Here is a 19,937-nt window from a genome sequence, read left to right as displayed (position 1 = left end):
ATTGGCGCTATATAAATAAAACTGAATTGAATTGAACAAAGAGAGATGGTTTTGGTGTTTTCCAGTCTGGATGAGCAAGACTAAGAGTAAGGCTTTCAAACGAATTAAAGCTTTGCTTAGGTCTAGGATTAATACATAAATCAGAGTGGAAGATTGCTGCCACTCCTCCTCCTCGGCCTGTGCCTCGAGGAATGTGATAGTTACTATGACTGGGTGGCGTGGACTCATTTAAACTGACATACTCATCATCCTGCAGCCACGTTTCAGTCAAACTAAATAAATCAATCTGATGATCAGTTATCAAATCGGTCACTAAAAGTAATTTAGATGAGAGAGACCTGACATTCAAAAGACCACATTAAATTTTCTTATTGCTCTGTTTTTTTCCATTTAAAAAATCTGGGAGCAGACAGCACATCTATGGAGTTTGGGGAGTTATGGGTGTGAGACAGTACTAGAGAAGCGGCAGAGAGGCGTGTAAGACTGCAACTCTGCCACCTGGGCTGAACTCTGGGTTGTCATGGTTTTGGGGTGTTAATAAAATCGGCCAAATTCCTAGAGATAAGAGAAGCACCCGCCAAGGTGGGGTGAACTCCATCTCGTCTAATCAGACCAGGCTTTCCCCAGAAAGAGTTCCAATTATCAACGTAGGCCACATCGTTGGCTGGACAGGTGAAAACCTTGAAACAAACAAACCCACAAAAGAAAAGACATTATAAATACTGTACATGCAAACAGCAGGAAAAACAAACAAATTCATATAAAGTCATCGTGCATCCCTTCCCCTAAGGGTGCAACTAAAGTGACTTGTTTATGTTTTTGTATAGCAGACAATGTAATCAACAAATATTTGTATTAATCATAAATTAAAATTGCACTGTATTAAAATACTGTATATAGTTATTAAATGTCTGCGTTTTAAATTTTTATTCCATTCTTACATTTACACTAATTTAAATATACCTTACTTTAGATGCATGAAATCATGATATTGTTTTTTAAGTAAAAAGTAAATGATGTCGCACAGTCGCCTTTCACGTGTGTGCTTCCATTAACGATTGTGTAACAACACATTTGATTTGTTTGATTGAAAAAAATGAACAAAAATCTCTGCCCTTCAGAGATCAGTCTTTATGGGAGTAGACCAAATCTTGTTTTTGAGCTGAAGCTTCTACAATGATACAGTCCATCAGTCAGTCGAGTCAGATAACAGGTTGTGTTAACCAGGGGTTGGAAACAAAAGAAAATAGTTCCAAGGATAGGAAAGCGACACAGAGAGCGGATACTATGTGTAAAATTTATACACGTTTATTTTAGAATATTTCAAAAAACCTTAACTGAAAAGGCTGAATTAACCAACAACAAAACTAACCAAAAACAGATCAATCACTCTCTTTTCCACTGAAAAGAGTATTCAGTACGTCACTGTCAAGACAAATAGCAACCAACTGTTGAGCAACGCCAGCCTCACACTTCCACCACTGTGGTCCACCATGTCTCTCTCTGTCTCTCTAGATGGTAGCATGGACGTCATCGTGTCCAATGTTAGCTTGTTTTTACATTGCAATTTTGTCCCCTTTGCAAAGTATACTCAGCTCCGCCTGGAACTATCCAAGAGCTGTCATGATCGATGAAAAAGGTGTGCTACAGTCCCCTCCAAAAGTATTGTAACAGCAAGGCAAATTCCCTCATTTTTGTTGTTCACCGAAGACATTTGGGTTTAGGATCAAAAGATGAGCATGACACAAGAGTGCAGAATGTCAGCTTTTATTTCCTGGTATTTACATCTTGATGTGTTAAACTACTCTGGGCATACCACCCTTTGTTTGAACCCACCCATTTTTCAAGTGAGCAAAACTATTGGAAGATGTGACTGACAGATGTTTTTGTTGACCAGGTGTTGACTTTAAGGTTGATTGTTCAAACATTACATAGCTTTGCATGACTAGTCTACTTTATGGCCTGGGTTGAAATCTATAAAGTATGTATTTCTTGTTAAAGAGGATAAACCAACATGAAGACTACAGAGCTGTCTATGGGAGGAAAGCAAGCCATTTTCAAGCTGAGAAAAGAAGGAAAACCAATCAGAGCCAATGGACAAACATTGGGCATAGCAAGCACAACCAGAAACTACTAGTGTACTGAGCAACAGACGTCGAACAGGTCAGCCAAGGAAAACAACAGTAGTTGATGACAGAAATATTGTGAGAGCTGTGAGGAAAAACCCCAAAACATCTGTAAGTGACATCACCAACGACCTCCACAGTGCAGGGGTGAAGTTATCACAATCCACTGTTTGAAAAAGACTCAGTGAACAGATATATAGAGGCCAGATGCAAACCACTCATCAGTAGTAAGAATCAGAAGGCCAGATTGAAATTTGCAACAAAGTACAGAGATGAGCCACAAAAGTTCTGGAACACAATCTTATGGACTGATGAGACCAAGATTAATAATTAATAACCAAGGTAATGTCATGGCTCGGACATGCATGGCCGCTTCTGAAACAGGCTCATTAATATATTGAAGATGTAACTGATGATGGTCATAGCAGAATTAATTCCGAAGTGTACAGAAACATTTTGGCTGCAAATTTACGGTGAAATGCATCCAGACTTATTAGGGGAAATTTAATCATGCAGCAGGACACTGACCCAAAGCACACTGCCAACACAACAAAGGACTTCATCAGGGGAAAAAAGTAGAAGGTTTAAGACTGGCCAAGTCGGTCAACTGACCTTAACCCAATTAAGCATGCATTTCACTTCCTGAAGAGGAGACTGAAGGGAGAACCCCCCCGAAACAAACAAGAACTGAAAGAAGCTGCGGTAAAAGCCTGGAATAGTATCACAAATGAAGAATGCAACAGTTTGGTGATGTCAATAGGTTGCAGGCTTGAGCCAGTCATTGCAAGCAAGGATTATGCCAACAAATATTAAATGTTATTACTTAGATTAAGATTATTTGTTCCATTACTTTTGCTCACATAAAAATGCTGTGGTGTAATACAAACAGTGATATATGCTAAGTTGTTTTACACATCTAGATGTAAATGCCAGGAAATAAAAGCTGACATTCTGAACTCTTGTTTCATACTCATCTTTTGATCTTAAACCCAAATGTCTTCAGTGAACAACAAAAACAAGGGAATTTGCCTTGCTGTTACAATAATTTTTTAGGGGACTGTATTGTGTTAAAAGCACTGGAGAAATCAAAGAACATGATCCTCACAGTGCCCTTCCCACCATGCAGCTGAGAGTGAGCTCGCTGCTGCAAGTAGATGACCAATGTAAAATGATCGAGGGGCGGCTTGATTACTTTAATGGCAGCGTACACATCCAAACAAACATAAGAAAAGCATCTTCATAGCCAAGGGAACAACACATTAACTGCTCTGCGTTACAGTGTTACTGTGCTGTCCCTTAAAGGGAGCAGGGGGATTGTTTACTCTGTCTGTTGTGTGCCTCTTTAGACTTGCCTTAGCTAATTCCTTTCCATGGACAGGTCGATTGAAGTGAAGCTGTTGGTTTTTACTCATTCACTTTTTCTTAGCTGTACCCGGCAATTCCTATGTGTGTGAGTATTGGTTGTTATTGTGTTGAACTTAACTGTTAAAATTTCAAAAACAGTTCATAATTCATGTGGGAAAACTTGAAAAAACAGAGCGATGCTAATGCGCTAGCCTTTTAAAGCCATTTCTGATGTAACGTTAGCATTGAGCTAATCGGCAATTATTCGTTGGTATTAAGTTGATTAAAAATTAAACCTCTTTATGTGGATTTGTATTGTATAGGGTTATTGTTTGTGTTAAAGAACTAGTCCAACAACATGTAACATTTTATTGTTTATTTTCATGTTGCAGTTTCACAGTGCATCAACAGTAAACAGACTGAAAACTCAACTGCTGACTCACCTGTTTATGGAAGATCATCTGTTAGCTGTTATCTGCCAAGTTCACAACAAATAACTAGGGCAGAATAGTTACTGTCAGTGTTGGGAACGTTACTTTTAAAAAGTAATTAGTTATAGTTACTTCTCTCCAAAAGTTAGTAACTGAAGTATTCCACTATAAAAGTAACTACTTACCAAGGAAATTAACTATTGCTATTAATAATTTGGATTTTTTTCTTAGCAGGTTTCACAAGTCAGTTGCATAGAGTTGAACTGCATAGACATGTACTTACACATATATAATATTTATTGCACCTCAAACCCCAACATATACCGCTTTCACATTGAAAATCCCGGGTTGACCCGGGTCGACACAGCATTTTCAGACCCGGGTCGATATGCCTCTGGTGCACTTTCAAATTGGCAAAAGTCCTGGGTCTGTCCTCCTGCTATGAGAGCTTTGTGCCTGTTTCTTCCTCCCTCATATGTCATCGCGTACATTGAAGATAACATTGCAGTTTGTTGATGACCTGAAAAATGGACCGGTCAAACCCCTGCTACTTCAAAAGGCTGCTGATATTAGAATAAATCATTGTGTCCTACACAGTTCCCGCGCTGCCACGATCTTTAAAAAAGTGTGGGATATCGCGATACAAGTTGTATATAAACACAGTCCCACCGTCGCTGTTCACATATGCACTTCCATTAATGATAATGTAGCAACACGTTTGATTTGTTCAATTGGACAGGCTGTCGATCAGAATTTAACAGGCAGATATATCAGAGCGGAAAACCTGGGTTGATGCGCATTTCTCACATGATGTAAAAGGAGCTATACTACTGTACTTCAAGCATTTTCTTCATCACAAAATTGTACCCTTCACATGTACGTTTTTTCTTTTTACCTCAAGGATATTGAAGTAATGACTGTACTTCCACTTTGAAAAGGCCAACTTTTCCTGTACACTCGCCGTTCTCATGAAAGCTTACTCCACTCCACCTTAGCCAATCATCATCACCTATGCGGTCGTCTCGCCCCTCCCTCCTGTCATTGCCAAAAAAACAAAAAAAAAACAGAACAAGAGCCAAGTCGGATACCAACAGACAGCTTTAGTGTGTAACACTTTTAAACTAAAGCTTAATTTTTAGTAACAGCAACGGCGTTGTAACGATGGAAATATTAATTAGTTAGATTACCCATTACACCTGAAAAAAATAACACCGTTAGTAATGCAGTCACTGGTTACTGTTGCTGTGGCAACATCAGTTCTGCTACATAAACTATATATGACAACCAACATGAGGCTGATACACAAACTGAAGAGCATCCGAGACAGGCAGGTTGTTTTCTGTAGCACTCGTATTCTTTACAACTTCAAACTCAGGTTAAACAGGAGGTGCAGAACGCCAGTCAGCTATGAAGTGCGAGTCTGAGCCGATTGACTTGCCTTGCTTGACTTTCTCCAGCTGTGTTCTCACCTGGCAAGGTGTCACAGTCATAGGGCTGGTTTCCTCAGAGGGGGTGGGAGTTCGGGGTCGATGGTGAGTCGTGGATTGGCTATCTGGGTGAGTGTAAAGATTGGCGGGGGGGTGAAGAGCCAGTAGAGGGTCTGAATTTAGGGCACTGAATTTATTAAAAAAGACATTTAATTCATTTAATTTAATTGATTCACTCTATCCGGGCTTCTTTCCTGCTGCTTGGCTTTTATATTGATGCCAGTTATCAGGTTCATGTCTTTCCGCACGCCACTGGAGTTGTTCTGCTGGAGCTTGCCCTCCAGCTTCCCCCTATAGGCATCTTTACATGCCTACAGGTGTTCTGTTTGCCTTTCAGGTGCCACTGCAACTCATCCCTATCTCCAGATCTGAAGGCCTTCTTTTTGTTCAGCACATCCCAGTTGGTGGTCTCAAAGCAGTCCTGCAGAACTTCACTAGCCTCCTGACTCCATCTCTTAACTGTCCTAGGCTGTTTCTTTACTGCAGGAACATACTCTTACATCTTACCAGTACCAGGTTATGATCAGATCCTCCCAGTGGGGACAGGGCAATGGAACTGTATGCCTCCTTTTTCATATCACATGCTGTTGCTTGTCCACTGAGGGAGGGATGTTAACTCCAACAAATATGACATAGATCAATTCCTTCAGTAAATTATGCAGCATTACCGCAGCTGAAAGTTCAAAAGTCCAGTGTACAGCCATCCTCCTTCAATTATATTAATAGGATTGCACCATCTTTCATTCACAAAACAGCACGGGTATGCACTGTGGTCCATAAAACACAAAATACTGCTCACCGCATATTCCTTCTGGGCCCTAACAAGCGCACATAGTTATTTTCTTATCTGCCAGCGACCTCCCATTCCAGTCTTCACTTTGACTCTAGCTGAGTTGCTCTCTTGTATACCAACGGACGGCTGTTCTGCTGAGTGCTATAGCTAAACATAAAAAGTCCAGAAAAACAAAAAAGTAGCTTAATAAGACAAAAACAGCCAAAAACCATTAATTGGTCTTTGCCATAGAAAATAAGGATACCTTGGAAAATAAATTGAAAAAAATAACACACTAAGAATAACTTAATAATCTACACAACACTGAGCTACTGACAACACGCTGACATTCTTTCAGTAGCATTTTTCATAATCTCTGTAGTGGCTGGCTCCTGCTGACTATTTCTCTCTCTTGCGTACATCCTTAGACCTTCAGCTCTGTTGCAGCAAGCCATTCCAGCGTGTTATCATCAAATTCAATTAAGCTGTAAAAGATATGATTAATTCCCTGGGGTGATTGAGTATGTTCGCTGCTTGAATACTTATAAGAGATTTGTGCTTTATTTTTTATTTATTTTTATTTTCTATATTGCGTTGGAGTTGATTTGTTGTTATGCTCAAAATGTTGGTATCTGAGTTGTTGAACTATAAATTCTGGTTTTTTTTTGTTTGTTTTTTATAAGATATTTTCTCATTGTAATTTCACATTTTGTTCATTTAATTTTACAGAATACTGTTCTATTAGTTCTTCAATCTTATCCTCAATGTTTTTTTTTCTGCTTGCTGATCCTGTTATTTATTTCCAAAAAGTACTTGCTTTCCTTCCTTATTAACAAGTGGGTGATGATTTTAGGATGGGTTCTGTTTGAAGGTAGAGGGATTACTGATTATAATGGACCGTATACTGGTGCTGATTCTTTGCACAATAGAGTTGTTTGACAGAAAAAAGTCAATTTTAGAAAAAGAGTGGTCCAACAGGGAGAAGAAGGTGTATTCCCTCTTTGCAGGGTTTTTGATTTTCCAAACATGGCCACGTCTGCCCCATTTATCTAAAACAGTCAAGGATTTGTCACATTTTGGGACAATCTTAACTGCATGCCAGTTATGGAAGTATATGATAACATGGACATAAGAGCTTTATAAGGACCCTCAGAAAAAGATTTGCTGTTGACCACACCAGAGTTTGGAATCCACAAATCTACAATCAGTCATGTTGGCTCAATATCCATGAGTGTTTCAACAGAATGCTGAGCGACTATGTTGTGCATAGCAGAGTGGCAAAGGCGATGCCACTAAACTCCATAAAGAACATTTCTCTAAACATGATTTCTGGAAAAGTTTTCTAAACATCATGCATACAAGTCTGGACACCTTAACAGGAAGAAACCTTGAGCAGAACCCAGTTAATATGGAAGGACCTACACTATATTGCCGAAGGTGTTCACCCATCTAAGTGGTGTGCCATTCTCAATCCATAGGGTTTAATATGGCGTTGGCTCACCCTTTGCAGCTGTAACAGTCTGAACTCTCCTGGGAAGGCTTTCCATAAGGTTTAGGAGTGTGTTTATGGGAAGTTCTGACCATTTTTCCAGAAGAGCATTTTTGAAGTCAGACACTGTTGTTGGACAAGAAGGCATTGCTCTAATTCATCCCAAATGTGTTCTATCAGGTTAAGGTTAGGTCAGGTTCTTCCACACCAAACTTGTTCATCTATGTCTTTATGGACCTTTGTGGGGCAAACTGTTCCCACAAAGTTCAGAGCATGGAATTGTCCAAAATCTCTTGGCGTGCTGAAGCACTCAGAGATCCTAAGGGGCAAGCCCAGCTCCTGAAAAACAACCCCACACCATAATTCCCCCTCCACCAAACTTCACACTCGGCACAATGCAGTCAGACAAGTACCATCCTTTTCTTTATTCCAGAGAATGCATCTCCACTGCTCTAGAGTCCAGTGGAGGTGTGCTTTACCAAACTACATTTGACGCTTTGCATTGTACCTGGTGATGTATGGCTTGGATGCAGCTGTTCGGCTGTGGAAGCCCATATTTAATAGTGAGAAAATTTCATGACTGGACTTGTTGCACAGGTCGCATCATGTCACAGTACCATGCTGAAATTCACTGAGCTCTTGAGAGCGACCCACTGCATGCCTAGGTGCTTAATCTTATACACCTGCAGCCAAGTGATTGGAACACCCAAAGTCACCAGAATTTGCATGGGTGAGTAAATACTTTTGGCATTATAGTCTGCCCATGGTCAACTGGGTAGAGCTAGAAAAACACAGAGAAGAGAGGATAGGAGGAGCAAGATAAACATACATCAGTCATGGACACATCCAAAAAAATAGAGGATAGGAGCTCATTACCAAAAAAATTCAATTAAATTTTCAAAAGGTGGAATATTCCTTTTACTATTTGCCCCCTCAGCTCAACAGTCTCAACCAATTTTCTTTTTTTTTTTTTTTAATACAGATAATGTAAATAACTGTTAACAACTGAACTTTCTTCCCACCTTATATCCCACTCTTTCACATTTTTGTTCAGTGAGAGAATTGAGCTCTAGCTGTTACCCATTTATCCATGCATTATCCTCCATCAGCAAATGGCTTCTTGTGTTGACCTAAAATCCAAACAACTTTGAGGGAACACTCATGAGCACATTACTGGGCAGTGTATGTGTGGCATTAGCACTTTTAATAAGTTTCAGGGTTTCTAAGCACATGAGATATACTGGTATGAACAGAAATGAGTGTGTCAGTTCTGGTTTACATGCTCTATTTTTGCTGTCTGCTTTTCTTTTTTTTGGAGAGAGCCATTTGTTCAGTATTCTCTCTGTCTTTTCTTCATTTCAATCGTCAGTTTTTCTCTTTCTCCATCTCTATCATCTATTTCTGGGACTACAGTCCACCTGTTGTTAACGCCTGCTCTAGCAGTTCGGGCCTATTGCAGCATAACAAGGAAAGGTTCGGTGTCACATGAGCCAGCCCTAACAACAAACTTTATCGTAAATCAAAGTCTTAAGCCTAATCTTCAAAGTAGAGAGGACCACTGCACCAACTAACCCACACTGGGAACTGGTCCACCAGAGAGGGGCCTGATAGCTGAAGGCTCTACCTCCCATTCTACTTTTTGAAACCCTAGGATAGGGTGTAAGAAAATATTGATACACTGAAATATGGCAGTATTTTTTTTTCACAATACTGTATCGACATTCAACCGCACTGTATTGATATTTTTTTATTAACAATTTACATGCAAATATTCACGGCGGCTAATTTTTGTGTTCCATGTAAAACTTTGACCACTAGCTGACAGCAGCCATCATGTCTGTCGTGCTAAAGGAAGCACAAAATCTTGCGAAGACACCGGCAAATCTTATGCTAACTTTTAAACAAAGACGACTCGAAGGTACAGCCGGCTCCAGCAGTGTTCAAAGCTCATGCGTGGGTGTACTTTGGTTTTCGGACAAAGGAAGACAGTAAATACTGCAACAAAAGCCATGCAGTTTGTATGGTCTGCAACGCCCGAGTCAAATACTTGGGCAACACAACAAATTTACGTGTACATATGGCTAGACACCATGACGATGTAGCGTTACAGGCGAACACGAAACAAGTGGATCCAGCTCAACGGACTATTGAAGTTAGCTTGAACGTTTCGAAACTACCAGCAACCTCAATCTGGCAACCAAAATAATGCAGTCAGTACTTGGTTTTATTTACAAAGACATGCCCCCTCTGAGTGTTGTGGAGAATGAGGGGTTTTGTAATATGATGAAAACACTGGAGCCCCATTACACCATCCCTTCCCGACAACACATCTCAGACATCATTCTCCCGAAGTTGTACAGAGGGGTGGGGTTTGGGTGCAAAAGATCCTGTTGTTACAGATGCATCCGACATGACTGTTGCGGTGAGACTTGCAGGCATGACTCACATACAGTGCTTTGCGCACAGTCTGAATCTCGCCTCACAGAAAGCACTGAAAATACAGTCTTCTCGGCAGGATCAGACGTGTAGTGGCACAGCACCATAGACAATGAACAGTTAAAGGAAAAACAGTGCCTGCTCCAGCGACCAAGTCATAGGTTGATCACAATTCAATTCAGTTCAATTCAATGTTGTTTATATAGCACCGATAACAAAACAAATTGTTTCAAGAAGCTTTACAAAAATCAACCAAAACCAACCACAGACAAGGTGGAACAGCTCTTATGACAGAACAATTTTTAAAACAGCAACCAGCCATCTGCGCAGCTCTGCTTTCTGCAAAGGTGAGGAAGAGTGAAAAAGATATTTTCACATTTAGCGAGTCTGATATCACCTGTGCAGAGGAAGAGCTCAGGGTACTGAGCCTATGAAGGATGCCACCCTGTTAATGTCATGCCAACGCTGTCCATCATCACTCCTTGGATTTGAATTTTGGCTTTCAGTGTCATTAATACTAGTAGGATGGTTGGTGTTTTCAGTAGCAAGAGGATAAAGACACTGACAGACAAGTGGAGAATGTCCCAGAGGAAGCTGATCACCCACCTATTGAGAACAGCCCTGCTTCCATCCCCCAGCCACTCCTAAAGAGACCAAGGACCTCATGTGCATTGGTAGACTTGCTTGGTGCTACGTATGCCACTACTGGTGACAATACAGCACCCAAATCAGCAAATGATGTAATGGTAAATGGTCTTGCTTATATAGCTCTAGATCAAGTGATCTATTGGGATGATATGTTGCTGTTGTTACTGTGGTGAAGATCCTCTGCATTACTTGGACTCATTACCATTACATTGATAAAGGGATTTAGCAATTCTTCAATATAAGATGAAATAAATAACTTCACCACACAAAGATTGAATATATTTTATCATGGGGTATGGGTTTTAGGTGTGTTTCTCTTGGTGGGGCCTCTCAATTGCTACTGATGAGGGCCTGTCCTGTTAAGAGAGACACATTGGTTGAAAAGATTGATGTCTTAGTGGTACAATCTGTCTGTATAGTGGGAAATCTTGCGTTGAATGTTTCCTACCCTGTCTGTGTCTCGTCAGATGTTCAGTCTAAAAGAGTTGGCCGGAGGCCTGAGCACCTTATTAAAGGTCCAGTGAGTGACCATTAGTGTAAATGGAGAGGGTGATAGCAAATGTTTGAAGATGGTAATTTTGTTAGGTATGTAAGGCTTTTTAAATTATGTTGAAAAAGGAATGGTGTTGTAAGTGTATGCATTTATTTATTTATTTATTTATGTGATTTACCAGGAAATTGTATGGTGGACCTGGAGAGAGAGCCCACCTGTTCAGTGGTAGCGCTTGGAGTGTTATTAGTAGCAGCATATCAAAGGGAGCCCATGCAAACAGACAGATTGAAAGTGACTGGTTGGCAGGGTTTTTTTCCAGACAAAATCACTTAAGCATTTCTGAGTCTTAAGACACATTAAAGAAATTTGGTTTGCAATATGAAAAAGTAGCTAAATCATCCCTGAGGGCTAAATCACATGAACTCATGTGTAAAACTCATGAAATTTTGTGATTTAGTCCTTTTCTAGTTCATGTGAACTATTTTTTTTACCATACCATTTTAAACAGTTTTTAACATTTTAGATTTTTGTTGTTTATGTTGGCACCAAAATGTAACTGCATATGAATTGAACCAGAGGTCTTGTAATGTGCTTTTAGTGTAATTCATTAATTCTGAATACAATCTTATGTATGATGTAGTTAAGTTATTAAGTGACTATACAAAATACAGTTTAATAACTTCTATATACTGATAAGTATCAGTTTCATTTTGAGACATCAATTTGTTCATTCTGAAGATTGAAGTCATTTTATTTCCAACTGCTATGGTAATTTTGTTTTGGCAGCTCCATGATAACCAGCTGAGAAGTTTACCCAGTGCTTTGGGAGAACTGCAAGAGCTCCGGGAATTGCAGCTCAGGTACATGCATGCATGGACAGCCATGAGTTATTACCTTAATGTGGACTCCCTTTATTGACACAGACATACCAACATTTGCATGACCAGCACTTCTTTAATTGAATTGCAATCATTCTGAACAACTTAACTATTTACATGGGTGATGAAATATATTCATATGGTTGTACTGAAATATATAGATTTTCTAGTTCATGTCCCAATGTGTGTTTGTTTCATGTGGCCAGTCATAATCAACTGTCATCATTGCCAGTGGAGATCTGTACCCTGAAGAATCTCCATAGGCTCACACTACAGCAGAATTTGCTGGAGAGTCTGCCAAATGAAATGGGACAACTGGAAAACTTGAGTGAGCTGGTAACTAGGATTTATATGGATATCTAAGCAATTATAAGCCTCTTTCTATTTTGAATAATTAAAATGATTATAATTGAATAATGGTGTTCTATCTGTTCTCACTGGTTGAAGGATCTGTCCAACAACTGCCTGAAGATCTTGCCCGCCAGCATAGGCTGTCTCAAAAGTCTGCAGAAAGTGAGCCTCTGTCATAACAAGCTTAGCTGTCTGCCAGACAGTCTAACACAGCTCACAAGTAAGACCAGCTTTATTATATGGCTATTTCTCTACATCTTGACATGGCCACCCACTTGATATCCTGTTATTACTTGATGTACTTTAATGACACTTTATTTATTTATATGTTTCTCAGTAGAAACAAAATTATAAGAGAAAGACATTATTCACTGTATGATCTGAACGTAATTCTCTCATGGAGGTGTACCTCTTGTATTGGTACAGGGCCCACCATCATTAAAGTTCCCTAACCACAACTATTCTATACAGGGGGCGTCACTGCTGCCAGGGGACGCAAAAGCATGGTGAAATATAGCAGTAAATACAGCGAGTCCAAGGAAAATGTGGATTATCGTCTTGGCAAGCCCATCCTCCCACTATACTTTGGCAGCTGTAAAGTTTTATATCTCACCCTGGGAAATTTACCTTTCCAGATGAAACAGGATATTGCCTTATCCCATTCCCTAAATTGACTATCAGGGACACAAATAGGTAAGGACCGAAACAGATAGAGTAATCTGGGTAAAATATTTGCTTTTATTGTCATAATTCTTTTGCCAGTATCTAGGGGCAAGGAGGTCCATCTGCCTAGATCTTCCTTTATCTGCGAATTAACACTTACATAATTTTCGGAGAATAACTGGTATGTCCTTTGTTAATCTAATGCCTAGATATTCACTAGAGGTAGAGTCCCAGTTGAACTTATATTTATTTTAAAGTTCGGTTGATGGCGGTCTTTAGACTAACCAAGAAATCATCTGCATAAAGACATATTTTGTGTTCTATACCTTTTATTGGGATGCCCTTCTGATCAGGATTCAGTCTTACAGCTTGAGCAAGGGGTTCAATGAAAAGGTTAAAGAGCACTGGGCTGGCTGGGCAGCCCTGGCGACAACCACAGTGCAATTGGATAGTTCCTGAGAGGCCTCCATTCACTTTAATTCTGGCTACAAGGGATGTATATAGTGTTTTGATACTTTTAATGAACTTCTCATGAAAGCCAAATTTTCCCATAACTTTATAAAAGATTCCCACCCCACCGAATCAGAAGCTTTTTCCACATCCATACTAAGTAGAATGGCTCCAATTTTTCCCATTTCTATGTGTTCAATTATGTGTAGGGTCCTCCTTATATTGCCCTGTGTTTGTCTGCATTTAATAAACCCAGTTTGATCTTCATCAATTAGAAATTCTTTTCCATTCTTTTGGTTAGAATAGTTGCATACAGTTTATAATCTTGATTTAAAACACTGATAGGTCTATAGGAGCTGCACTCCTTCGGGTCCTTGACCTCTTTTGGGATCACTGAGATGGTAGCCTCCCTCACTCATGGTGTAATTGAAACTTTATTAGTAGTTAATATTTAGTATTTGTATTAATTGCTCTCTCGGTGATTTATACCATTTTCATGGAAATCCATCCATCCCTGGGGACTTACAGGACTTCGGGGATGAGATTGCCTTGTCTGTCTCTTCAGCGGATATTTCTTTTGTTAATTTTTCATTTTGCAGATTCCCTAAGGAGGGTAGGTTCAGGAACCCTTCTACTTTACCGGGTTCGAACGATGTGGGTTGGGTATAAAGGGTCTGGTAAAATTTCTCAAGCGCTTTCTGTATTCCCTCTGAACTATATGTTACTTTTTTGTGACAGGGTCCCTTATGTTATAGACTGCATTTTCTCATTGCTGTTTTCACAGTCTCCAGGCTAACAGCTTGGATGTTTTTGAGCCTGCCTCATAGTATCTCTGTTTTGTAAACCTGAGATTTTTCTCTCTTTCAGAAAACCTTGTCTATTTCTTGTTTGAGTGGTCTCATTTGGAGGAGTAATTGAGGGTCTTTACTTTTGCTATGTTGTTGTTCCAATTCTTTTAAATGTTTCTGCATGTTCAAGAGTTTGTGAGTTTTCATTTTCCTTATGCATGCAGATTCTGATATAATTTTCCCCCGTATGACAGGTTTGGCGGCGTCCCACAGCATCACTGGGCTCACATTATCATCATCATTGTCTTCCAAATATGTTTTTAATTCTTTCTGTATTTTCCCTTTGAACTCTGGGCTGTTTAACAAACTTATATTTATCTCCAAGTTGTCATTTTGGGACTAGTATCTAGGTGAAGTTTTAAGTGAACACTGGAGTGATCTGATATATCTCTCTGGTTTATCTCACATCCCTTTAGCCTGTGCCTCTCTCAGTTATGCATAAATAGGTAGTCAATTCTTGAATATGTATTTAGGCGTTTTTTGAATAGAAAGTACACTGTTTGATGGTGGAAATCCCTCCAAACGTCTATCAATCCCAAATCTGGAGATTTCAGTGTAATTTTAAACCCAAAGTTGGACACATCCAACTTTGGGTTTAAAATTACACTGAAATCTCCTGCACAGATCAAAACTCCAGAAGATTGGAATGCTCTCTTATAGGGACAGATATAATCAAATACTCTCTTATAAAATGTTTTGTTGCTGCCTGGCAGCGCCTACACATTCAACAGAGACACATTCTCATCATCTAATTTACCCTTTAACATGATAAACCTGTCCTCCTTGTCCTTAACCACTGACTGGAGTTCAAGGTGAACCCTGTTTGGCATCAAGAGAGTCACACCCCTCTTGCGTCCTGCTTTAAAGGATGAATAGTATGTGTGTCTAAAACCCATTTTCTTTTCATGTTCCTGATCTGTTAGGTGGGTTTCTTGCAAGAATATAATTTGTGCCTTTTCCCTTTTTATTATGGATATTGCTTTACTTCCTTGAAAGGAGTTGACAAACCATTGACATTTAGAGTGGTAACCTTAAATTCTTTGTTACTCGTCTATACACCAATATACTCTTGGACATTCACTTGCTTTCCCTGAGAACAACTCAAAAGAATAGTGAACAGTAACAACACAACAGTCATAGCAATAAAGTGCTACTATGAACAAGAAATGGTCTTCCACTTAAGAGGTTGTCCCTAAACCTCTTAATAAGGGGTATGCTTCAGCTGCTGGATAGCAGGGCCCCCTCAGGTTGCTGTGTGGGTAGCTGTCATTTAAATACCACAGACTCACTGCCTAATTCTGAAATTAAGTGATATAATGGTCTCGACCAATAATAATCCAAAAGTACCTTATATTTTGATAAGGAAAATTGCATGTTAAATAAACAATTAGTGGATGAAGCAGATCCAGACCAACCTTACTGGCATAGTTAGATAACATTAAGAAGAAATGTGTCTTGACCAGTTTCTAACCCTTTTATGACTTCAAGACAGTACAGAGGTACGGTTTAATACATATTGTGGGCATTTAATTGTAATATGCCATATGGGTGACTTAATGTGGAGAAAGCTATTCACATGAACTGAGAGACATCAACTTTGTCCTGTTACAAATAATGAAAATAAAAGATGACCACGTCACCATCACTATTGTGATCAGACGGTGTGGCTTAACAGTCCTCAGCATCAGTGTCGGTCCCCCGCTGAAATCTGTGGAGCTTGACTCTAGTCTGGCACTGTGAAGAGACATGAGAGGTGTAGAATAAGTGGAAGGCCTCAGCCGCCGGTGAAATACAACTACTCTTATTGTTTTTTCACTTACCCGGTGAGGTGGGGAGGCGAGCTCCGAGCAGGCTCTCACGTCTGGCGTCAAGTGCCCGGCCCCAGCGCACGTTCATAGCGACGTCACTTTTTGATCCTTCGATACTTCATATCATTGTGAAGCAGAATTCACCAAGCGTTGGATTGTTCACCCACTAATGGGGAACATGAGCTGGTTTAGACCGTCGTGAGACAGGTTAGTTTTACCCTGATGTGTTGTTGCAATAGTAATCCTCAGTACGAGAGGAACTGCAGGTTCAAACATTTGGTGTATGTGCTTGACTGAGAAGCCAATGGTGTGACGCTACCATCTGTGGGATTATGACTGACCGCCTCTAAGTCAGAATCCCGCCTAGACGTAGCGATACCGTAGTGCCATGGATCTTTGGTTGGTCTCGGATAACCGGCGACCTGGCCGGTGAAGGAGAGCTGCTCGTGACGGGGCTGGGGTGTGGCCGGACAATAGTCGCCCCTCTCCCATCTCGCAATACATGTTTGTGGAGAACTTGGTGCTAAATCACTTGCAGACGACCTGATTCTGGGTCAGGGTTTTAGTACGTAGCAGAGCAGCTACCTTGCTGCGATCTATTGATAGTCATTCCTTTATCCAGGCTTTTGTTGGTGGACCTCGGCCGCGAACCCCACCCCTCCTGCCAGTGACCTCGGCTACCAGGGGCGCGCATCGGGGCTGGGGGTCCACCGAGACTGACTGACAGAGAGACAGAGCGTACACAAAGAGGCATGCTGGCAGGAGCACTGAGGGAGGAGCACCGTGGGACTTAGCCACAGAGCTGTGAGGGAGGATGGAGGCTTGAGGGCCCTGGAGCGCGGTTGGACTTACCAGCGGAACAGTGAAGGAGGCTGCAGGCCGGGGGGCCCTGGAGCGTGAGGCACTTAGTCACAGAGCAGCAAGGGAGGCTGGAGGATGGAGGCAGGACCTGGAGGGCCCTTGAGGGCTACGGGACTTAGAACCTGGGCAGCGAGGGAGGCTGGAGGGCGGTGGTACTTAGCCCCGGAGCTTTGAGGGAGGTTTGGGTACCAGGGACGCGAAGTTTCTGCAGCTGTGGCTTTGCTGGGGCAGTGGTAGTGGGGCTTAAGTGAGGAGCCCCCGGGGCCTGCTGCTGGTTTGGGGTGGGTCTGGCGGAGCGGATTGAGGCTGGAGGGCCCTGGAGCGCGGAGGCACTTAGCCACAAAGCTGCAAGGGAGGATGGAGGTGGGAAGTTCCTGCGACTGTGGCTAACCTGGGACAGTGGTGGGGGGGCTTAAGTGAGGAGCCCCCGGGGCCTGCTGCTGGTTTGGGGTGGGTCTGGGGGAGCGGATTGAGGCTGGAGGGCCCTGGAGCGCGGAGGCACTTAGCCACGAAGCTGCAAGGGAGGATGGAGGTGGGAAGTTCCTGCGACTGTGGCTAACCTGGGACAGTGGTGGGGGGGCTTGTGTGTGGAGCCCCCGTGACCTGCTGGTGGTTTTGGGTGGGTGCTGGCCAAAACCAGATTGAGGCTGGAGGTGTGGAGCTCTGTAAAGGACATATATTCAGTTTTAAATGTCAGTTTTACCCATCAATGTGTGCTCATGTGGCACACCGGCGCCGTCAGTGAGTCAGGCAGAGGAGTGATGAAGAACTTAACTAGCAATCGGCAGCGTCCACCAAATTCGATGAGATCCTTACTTATCTGCCCGTTTGTGAGAAGGATGATGGAGGGGAAATCCGTGTCAAGTAGCTGGGACCCCACAAGTCCGATCATATCATCAGCTGCAGACCAAGGAGTAAAATTAAGCCTACAACCGGAGTTTTTCTGGAGTTGGTTGGAGCGTAACTTGTGGCTGACAGGCTGTGGAATAACCAAAGCACTTTCCTTCTTCCCTGCAACCCATTGTGATTCTATGTTTTCTTGTTATTGGTGGTCCAAGCAGCGAGGCTGCAGGAACCCCATTGTTTTTGTGAGTGTAATTATTATTATTGGGCTCCAAGCAGCGAAGCTGCAGGAACCCCATTGTTTTTGTTAGTGTTATTGGGTGTCCAAGCAGCGAAGCTGCAGGAATCATGCAATTGGAGTCTATGGCAGGCCATAGAACCGTATGGTAAAAAGTTGTGAAATTTTGCACAGAGCTTAAGGACAGTCGGATCTTTAATTTGCCTGAGTTACATGTTGCCAGTCGATACGCTCTAGCGCCACCAACAGGTCAAAGTTGGAGGTACATTTGCGCATGTAACTTTTGAACCATACGCCCGAAATTTACAAACATGGTATCTTTGTAATTCTTGGATGATGCTGATCCTGATATGACGTCATGATGCGTCTTGATAGATTTTCCGCCATCAAGTTTCACGGGTCGCAAATTTTGTCTGATTCTCACGGAAATCGGCACAGAGTATCTTTAGACCTAGCCGCACAAAAGTTACTTAGTGGCATTTTCATTGTCCAATCCGTTTGCCTGGGACAGCCAATCGAAATTGGCGGCGAAGGTTCCAGATGGGATGTGAGGTCATATCTCAGGAACGCTTTTACGTATCGAAATGAAATTTAGCAATACGTCTCCAGACCCCCCGACACATGCCAAATTTGGTGCGTTTAGGCCACTCGGGGGCGGAACCCATTGTTTTTCTACGTTTTCTTCTTATTGGGGTCCAAGCAGCTTCGCTGCTGGAACCCATTGTTTTTCTACATTTTCTTATTGGGGTCCAAGTAGCGAAGCTGCGAGGAACCCATTGTTTTTCTACGTTTTATTATGTTATTATTATTATTGGGGGTCCAAGCAGCGAAGCTACAGGAACCCCATTGTTTTTGTTAGTGTTATTGTGGGTCCAAGCAGCGAAGCTGCAGGAACCCCATTGTTTTTGTTAGTGTTATTATTATTATTGGGGGTCCAAGCAACGAAGCTGCAGGAACCCCATTGTTTTTGTTATTATTATTATTATTACACTTTCTTCTGCCATTGGAGTCTATTGGATAGGTTGGACATGTTCTTACATGTGACTTCGGCTACACTCCTGCCGCCGAAGATCCACAAATTTGTGCAGCGATTTGCTAATGTACGTGGAGACTGGTGTGCCTGCGTAGCTATATAGCTTCATACCACCAAGAGGCTCAAACATCAACGATAGTGGTCACCGCTACCTGGGCTGGTTGGATGGGACTGCAACAATGGCCCTATACTGTACCTCTTAAGGTCACTCAGTACTGTTTTACAGTTAACAAAAATAAAAATAAATAATTGCCTTGGCGATCTGATCCTCGGTTATGGAAGCTAGCTCTTGGAACATGGAACGTCACCTCTCTGGCGGGGAAGGAGCCAGAGTGGAAGAGGTCAAGTGCTATTAACTAGATAGTGGCCTCACCTCAACATATAGTTTAGGGTCGGGCACCCAAGTCCTTGAGAGAGGTTGGACCCTCTTCTTTGCTGGAGTTGCACCGTGAGAGAGGCAGAGGGCTGGTTGTTGGCACTTATGCGCCAAACAGCAGTTCAGTGTACCCACCCTTTTTAGAGGACCTTGGACGAACACTGGACTGCGTCCTGACTGGGGACTCCATTATCCTGCTGGGGGACTCATGCTCATGCAATGACTGCGTGACCTGGAGGGATGTGATGGGGAGGCATGGCCTTCCTGAACTGTCTGGTGGATGTCAGAGGTGAGGGGAGCCATCAGGCTGACGAAGGAGGCCCACGGGCCATGGTTGGTCTGTGGGTGTCCAGAAGCAGTTG

General features: G+C 41.9%; 1 protein-coding gene across 3 annotated transcripts in view; it reads left to right on the top strand.

Annotated features, from left to right (window-relative positions):
- lrrc40 (leucine rich repeat containing 40) overlaps positions 1-19,937 on the top strand; it is a 62,396-nt gene that overhangs the window by 17,232 nt on the left and 25,227 nt on the right. For all 3 annotated transcript variants that reach the window (XR_007114296.1, XM_047606684.1, XM_047606685.1), the window contains exons 3-5: positions 12,013-12,086; positions 12,311-12,440; positions 12,552-12,675. Coding sequence is in view for 2 of the 3 variants with exons in the window: in XM_047606684.1 (XP_047462640.1) it covers positions 12,013-12,086; positions 12,311-12,440; positions 12,552-12,675 (328 nt within the window). In the remaining variant the exon portion in view is untranslated. The remainder of the gene's footprint in view (positions 1-12,012; positions 12,087-12,310; positions 12,441-12,551; positions 12,676-19,937) is intronic.

This window comes from Mugil cephalus, chromosome 15 (assembly GCF_022458985.1).
Source record: "Mugil cephalus isolate CIBA_MC_2020 chromosome 15, CIBA_Mcephalus_1.1, whole genome shotgun sequence".
NCBI lineage: Eukaryota > Metazoa > Chordata > Actinopteri > Mugiliformes > Mugilidae > Mugil > Mugil cephalus.
Note: the sequence above shows the minus strand (reverse complement) of the source record. Positions and strands in the feature narration are given on the sequence as shown.